Here is a 7169-nt window from a genome sequence, read left to right on the forward strand (position 1 = left end):
GCCGTGCCGCCGCTATCTGCTGCCATTCTGTCCATCTGCATCTGGCGGGCGGCCATCAATGCCCCGCGCTGAGCATGCTCACTGCAGCCGCCCCCTGACCCGCTCTTATCCGCTGATAAGCGGCAGAATGGGCTCTTGTTGGGATGAGTGACAGCAGAGGCGCTCCGATAGGGACAGACAAGGGCCTGAAAGGGACGCACCCCTGAGACCCGCAGGCGCTGCCAAGTGTCTGTTAACCCCTTCTGCCTCGCAGCCAGCTGGGCTCCAGCAGCCAGCGTGCGGCCAGAAGCCCTGCTGGGTCCTGGCGAGTGGGACAGCCCTGCTGGGAAGGAACGGCCCTTTGTTTCCTAAACGGGCACTGCAAGAACGGGACAGACCTTTTAGCAGGGTCCGCTGTGACAGAATCACAGCATCACAGAATGCCTTGGGTTGGAAGGGACCCCAAGGATCACGAAGCTCCAACCCCCCACCAACGCAGGGCCACCAACCTCCCCATTTCACAGCAGCCCAGGCTGCCCAGGGCCCCATCCAACCTGGCCTTGAACACCTCCAGGGGATGGACGGGGGATCCACAGCCTCTCTGGGCAGCTGTTCCAGCACCTCCCCACTCTCACAGCAAACAACTTCCCCCTCACATCCAACTGAAATCTGCCCTCCCTCAACTTCCAACCATTTCCCCTTGTCCTGCTGTTATCTCCCCTTTCAGAGCTGAGTGACAGGACAAGGGGAAATGGTTTCAAACAAAAGGAGGGGAGATGTAGACTGGAAATAAGGAAGAAGTTGTTTACAAGGAGGCGTTGGCATGGTTTGCCCAGAGATGTGGTGGCTGCCCTGCTCCTGGAAACGCTCCAGGTCAGAGGACAGGGCTCTGTGTACCTGATGGAGCTGTGGGTGTCCCTGTGCACTGCGGGGAGTTGGGCTACGCGGCCTTTAGAGGTCCCTTCCAACTCCAACCATTGCATGATTGTGATTACTGCATCCAGTGAGTATGGTGTTCTGTGAGTACTGTGTCCAGTTCTGGAGCCCCCAACACAAGAAGGACATGGAGCTGTTGGAGGTCCAGAGCAGGTCATGAAGATGATCAGAGGAAGAAAGGAAAGCTGGGGAAGGACTTTTTATAAGGGCAGGTAGTGACAGGACCAGGGGAAATGTCCTTAACTGGAAGAGGGTAGATTTAGACTAGATATTAGGAGAAATTCAGTACTGTGAGGGTAGTGAGACACTGGCACAGGTTGCCCAGTGAGGTTGTGGATGCCCCTCCCTGGAAGCAGTCAAGGCCAGGATGGATGGGGCTTCAAGCAACCTGGTCTAGCAGGAGGTGTCCCTGCCTATAGCAGGGGGTTGGGACTAGATGATCTTAAAGGTCCCTTCCAACCCAAATCACCCCATGATTCTATGGTTCTGTGATGCTGTGACATCCCAAGGGCAGGCAGACCCTGGCACAGCTGCGGCTCTCTGCCCATCCTCTGCTGATTGCTCCCAACCTCCCCACCGGACGTCGCGGTGCGGCTGTGAGCGCTGTCCCCGCAGAGCCCATCCCCTTACCGGCTGCTCTCGGGGGTGGGCTTGGGGTACCCCTCCACAGCACCCTCCCAGACGGCGTTGGCCAACGCGTTGCCGATGGCGGCCATGAGGGTGAGCAGCTCTCCAGGCCAGTCGTCCAGGTCCAGTGAGCGCACGCGGGAGAGGTGCGTGCCCAGGTTGCGGTGGATCCCAGAGCACTCGATGCACATCAGGGCACCCAGGTTCAGGCTCGCCCAGTCAGGATCTGCAGGAGGTGACATCAGAGGGGCACAGCCAGCACGGGCACATCAGCCTGTTCCCCTCCCGTCACCCCAGGCATCCCAGTGGCGCAGAGGCAAGGACCCCAGGGAGCAGCAGGGCATAGGGGTCAATCCCGCAAGGCCCTTCCCACCCCTGTCGTTAGGGGTCCCCAAGGAGGAGACAGAGCAGCCCCACAGCACAAATCCCCCTGTTTTCAAGGAGGTGGTGGTGTGCTGCCCCTGCCCACCCCTCCGGTCCCCCGGCACAGTGTTCCTTACTGGGCGCATCGCAGTCCACGCAGAAGCTGTTACCCCGCGCAGTGCGCACTGCCTGCATGGCCTGCGCATCTCCCTGGCTGCCCAGCCGTGCCTGCAACAACACCACAGCAATCTCAGGTGGTCCCACAGCGTCCTCTGGGCCACCACCCCCAGAGTCACCGCCCCGGAGCCATCGGGAGCCCCAGTGCCGTGCTGCGAGGGTGAACAGTGCGGGGTACCTGAACACCAGACAGATCTGGAGGGAGCTGAGGGGCAGGGCTGGGGGCCAGGAGGAACATGGCTCCCCGAGAGCAAGGTGAGGGGGTTCTGTGGGGCACAGCCGAGCTGGGGAGGGAACCCAGAGAGGTGATGGGAACGCAGGGAAGGAGTGCCACAAGGATGGGACACAACCTGATTGGGAGCAGAGGGATGAGGATGCATTCAGCCCAGGGCGGTGTGGATGCAGCAAAGAGGTGCCAAAGAGGAGGGATGAGGCAGCATGCAGCTGCCCTTACCTTATTCTTGCTGCTCTCACAGCCCTGCAGGCTGGCCAGGATCTGGCTCTCGATGGCCTGCACCCAGAGCTCCCGCTCCTCTGACGTTGAGGCCTCAAAGAGCCACGTCTGGCCCGTCAGGGACACGATGATGAACTCAAAGGGTTCGTCTGGCTCTGCAAAACAAAGGCGGTGGCACCGTCAGGGCTGTGCCTTGTGGGGTGCCGGCATGGCAGGGACAGCGTTGTCCCCAGGGGAGGCATGGGGAAGACATACAGGGAGGTCCCAGGGATCCAAGCTAGCCCAGTGCTGCTGTTACACAGCTCCATCTGGGCACACAGCCTCTGCCACGCACCAGCAGCTGCAGCCATGTTCTCTATTGCCCTGGGCTGCGAATGCTGTGGGTCTGTGAGCTATTGGACCCTGCTCTCCGTGCCTCACATCTCCCAGTCCCTGGAGAAAGCTGCTGCCAATGGTAGCAGCTCCTCTGAGGACCTCCAGCCCCTACCAGCCCAACATCCCCATGGGCTGCCCTACACAGCGCAGTGTCCACACCCTGCAGCAGACCCAGAAGTCGCACCCCATTATCAAAGCCCTTCTCTTGCTGTGAAACACACGAGAATCCAATTCCTGACCTCACGTCTTTAGAGCTGCACACGTGCCTGGAGGTCGGATACAGCCATCCCTCTGGGTGCAGCATGGGCTCAGGGGTGGTGCAGGGCATCCCTGAATCGAGCTGCAGCAGGGGGACGGCGAGCACCTGGCTGAATATCTCAGTGCCCTGCACATAAGGAAAAGGCCCCAAAACAACCAAACATGGACCCAAAACGTGGCCACTGCTGGGCTCTCTGCACTGCCATCCCAACCCAGGCAGGGCTCACACCACCCCGCCGTGCGCCCAGCGCCTGCACCCACCTTTTATTGCCAACTCCGGTAGTTAGTGCAGTAAATGACTTAACTAAGCGGGGCCTGAATGGAATGACTAATAAACGTTATGTCACAGCACACGCTTCAGCTCATAGCAAAATGATTTGTAATTACCTAATTAGCGTTATGCAAATAACACCCTCATCTCCATAATGTGCCTTCCCAGCTCTCTATTAAAAGCAGAGTCAACCGCATGGCTCCGGAGGCAGCGCGGGGCCAAGAGCCCGGTTTGGGGCTGTGCCTGGGGGTGAGCAGGTCCTGCCCCACAGCTGGGGGAGGCAGGGAGGGCAGCAGGAGGTTGGGAGCTGCTGGCCAGAACCCACAGACCCACTGCGGGGACAGTGAGCTGCTGGAGAGCTTTGTGGGCTGGACACGGCTGTGCCCACACACATGCCCCACCAGTCTGCTGCCGAGGGAAGGCTCCGTGGGGAGGGACAGCTGTGTCCCCTTGCAGGCTCATGCTTTCTTTGGAGGACCACCACTCACAGCTCTGTGCCTCCCTCTGCACAGCTCAGCTCTCACTCCAAACAACGTGAAGGTAAACGTCATCCCTGTGCCATGGTGCAGTGCCATGCTCCTCACACAAGCTCAGGGTCCCGCGCCTCTCCTGAGAGTAAAGCACCCAGAGACGCCCAGCTCTGTGTCGCAGCCTGCACAGAGCCCAGCAGCACCTGTCGGGGCTGGAAGCACGGACGGGGTCAGGAATGCAGGGCCGGTCCCCCATCAACAGACGCTGGGAGGATGGAGCAGCCCCAGGACGAGGGTCCCAGGTGCAGTGCCAGCTGCCTGCCCTTGCCATGGGTGGGGATGCTGCTCCATGCTCTGCACCCTGCACTCAGCTGGGGAACGCCTCTAGGGAAGCTGCCAGCGTCGCCCCTCTCCTGCAGAGATGGGAGGTGTGGGGCACGGGAGGAGACAGCGGGTGCCAGCAGTCACAGTGCTGGGCTCGTCCCCTCAGTGCTGCCCTTTACTAAGGTGAAATGACGCTTTGCATTGCTCCGGCCCGACCTCCAGCTCTCAGAGTGCACAGCACAAAACCCTGTAGTCAGTTTGCCTCTCACCCTGAGAGATTCATTGTGCACGCCCAGGGATGGCCAACACCAGCTCAAAAACAGCCCCGTTCCTTCCTCTCACCGCTCAGTACCTCTGCACTGAACACCACTGCAGACCAAACCCCCTGCACCAGCACGTCCCTGCCCTGCAGTGCCCGCCTGCTGCTGGGGCTGCTCTGAGCTCAGAATCCCAAGCCAGTGTTCTCCCGGACAGACAGGTGACACCCCTGTGGCTCTGGGGACGTTCTCACCCCGGGGACATTCTGCAGCCCCGCAGCCCTGCCCCAGCACCGCAGCCCCCCGTGCGCTGCCGGACCTCAGTTCTGTCCTCCTTTGTGCCGCATGGATTCCAGCCCAGCGCTGAACAAAGGGCCGCTGCTCCCACAGCCCGCCAAGAGCGAACAAAGGGCGGCTGCTCTGCTTCCATACTGGGCTCCTTTCTGCAAGGCAAAGCAGCACTACGCCCTGCAGCAACTCGGGGCAGCGCTGCGGGGACGGAGCTCCTGAGGGGCTTGGGGGGGCTGCAGGATGGCGGTGGGATGGCAGCAAGGAGGTGTGGGATGGCGGGGGGATGGCAGTGATGGCTGTGGGTGACGCGGAGGGCTGTCCCAGGGCTGCTGCAGCACCCATCTCCCATCATCTCCCCTCTCCCGGCCCACAGGGTGCTGGTGGGAGTCCATTACGCGGCTCCATTAGAATTAGTGGGCAGTGGAAATGAAGGAGCTCGCCTCTCTCCCTCTTGATGATTTTTTGATGATGTTTTAAAGACTGAGCTCCGTGAAGAGCTGCTGAGCAGAGCTCGGCACGATGCAGCTCTGCTAATGGGCGTTAACCCCCCGACCCTGCTCCAACGCTGCCCGGCAATGAGCGCTCCAAATGAGAGCAAAATTAACGAGGGCACCGCACAGTGCCAGGACGGGGCAGGGCACACGGCACTCGGACACGGGAAGTGGCCACATCCCCACACTGAGCATCCCCACTGCTGAGGGCTCCTGCGAGCAATCGGCCCTTAGGGACTTATCATCCCCAGCCCCACCGTACACACAGCCCTGGGAGGAAACAGCTGTCCACAGAGCCACAGAGCAGAGCTGCCCAGAGTGAAGCTGTCCAGCAGAGTGTGGAAATGGCATTGCCACCTTGCAGCAGGGACCTGAGGTAGAAGCAGCACAGGGAGAAAAAAGGGGAGCAATGGCATCCCAGAGCTCACGCCAAGGCCTATTTGCTCGGCTCTCAGCAGGGGGATCTGAGCAGAACCGGTACCTTCGGGTGGCTTTAGCTCCCGGTGGAGCGCACCGACCCGTCCTGCTGGGGAGGGCTCAGACCACCGCCGCAATGGCAGAACAGCAGAGCACAGCAGAGCCCTGCAGGACCCCCATGTGCACCCAGGAGGTGGCACTCCCCGCTGCAGGACAGCTGCCCTGGGCTGTGCCCCCCAGGGGGTCCCCAACCCACAGCTCTGCTGCTGAGCTCCCGCGGTGCCCGGGAGCGGGCAGCCGGGCCCCCAGCCCCGGGATGCTTGTTTGCAAGCTGCCACTGTACCACATCATTATGAGGTGTTTGGGATATCAACAAATTAGCAGGCGTCTGGGAAGAGAAGGATGCAGCACCATTCGTAAATGTCAGCTCGCTGCCTCCTCATTTTGCAGATCATTAAACCCAATATTCCTAACCTGTATTAGTGCAACGGGGACGGGCCCCCTCCACAGTGACGAGCCGCCAGGAGAGCTGCAGAACATTGCTATGGAGACCCTGCAGCGCTCCCGGCCCTGAGCCAGAGAGTCCTCCATGGCCCCACGCTGAGCCGGCACCTTCTGCCCTGCCCTGCCCTGCCCAAGGGCTGTGTGGGGCTGTGGGCAGTGGGGCTGGGCAGCAACATCCACAGAGATGTGCAAACTCAGCTGGGTTAAGAGCATCCATCCCGGGGCACAAAATGCGTGTGCACATGTGTAAGCGTGCATAGTGGGGAAGGACAACGAAGGCAGCTGAGCAGGCGCAGCCAGGACTGGGCGACGCTCCTGAGAGATGCAGGGAGGGGCACTGAGGTCCCCTCGGACTGGGGCTGTCAATCTGTGTGCATGGTGCAGGGCATGCAGGCAGCATGCGGGGCTCAGGGGCACCGACAGGGCGATGCCATGCACACGCTGTGCTGCGTGGGGCAGGCGGGGGCTGGGCGTCGCACTGAGATCCCGGCAGTGCAGTGTGCGTGGCTCAGCCCCGTGCTCACAGCTCAGCCCCGTGCTCACAGCTCAGCCCCGTGCTCAAAGCTCAGCCCCGTGCTCACAGCTCAGCCCCGTGCTCACAGCTCAGCCCTGTGCTTGCAGTTTAGCCCCGTGCTCAAAGCTCAGCCCCGCGCTTGCAGCTCAGCCTCGCGCTTGCAGCTCTCTGCCGTCGGCCCCGACAGCCGCTGACAGTTGGCATTAATCACGCACCGCGCCCCAACACAACTCTTTACTGGCCATCAATTTCCCATGGGTTTTAAAACTAAAAAACAAAGACAAAACCGCGTCGTTTGGCCGCCGCTGAGCAGCACATTAAGGGGCTGTCAGCTTCTCGCCATGCACCCTGCATCACTCTTTAAGCACATGAGAAGTTCATTATCCCCGGAGCTCTGGCAGCCGCGGGGATGCTGGTGCAGGGAGCGTCACGAAGGTGCTGCTCTGACTCACGGCCCCGCG

General features: G+C 61.1%; 1 protein-coding gene across 4 annotated transcripts in view; it reads right to left on the minus strand.

Moving 5' to 3' along the window:
- LOC100544373 (arf-GAP with GTPase, ANK repeat and PH domain-containing protein 3) overlaps positions 1-7169 on the minus strand; it is a 33717-nt gene that overhangs the window by 2639 nt on the left and 23909 nt on the right. For all 4 annotated transcript variants that reach the window (XM_019613195.1, XM_019613194.1, XM_019613193.1 and 1 more), the window contains 3 exons: positions 2537-2691; positions 2043-2133; positions 1546-1768 (listed from right to left, as the gene is read on the minus strand). In XM_019613195.1, coding sequence (XP_019468740.1) covers positions 1546-1768; positions 2043-2133; positions 2537-2691 — 469 coding nt within the window. The remainder of the gene's footprint in view (positions 1-1545; positions 1769-2042; positions 2134-2536; positions 2692-7169) is intronic.

Source organism: Meleagris gallopavo, chromosome 2 (genome assembly GCF_000146605.3).
Source record: "Meleagris gallopavo isolate NT-WF06-2002-E0010 breed Aviagen turkey brand Nicholas breeding stock chromosome 2, Turkey_5.1, whole genome shotgun sequence".
Lineage (NCBI taxonomy): Eukaryota > Metazoa > Chordata > Aves > Galliformes > Phasianidae > Meleagris > Meleagris gallopavo.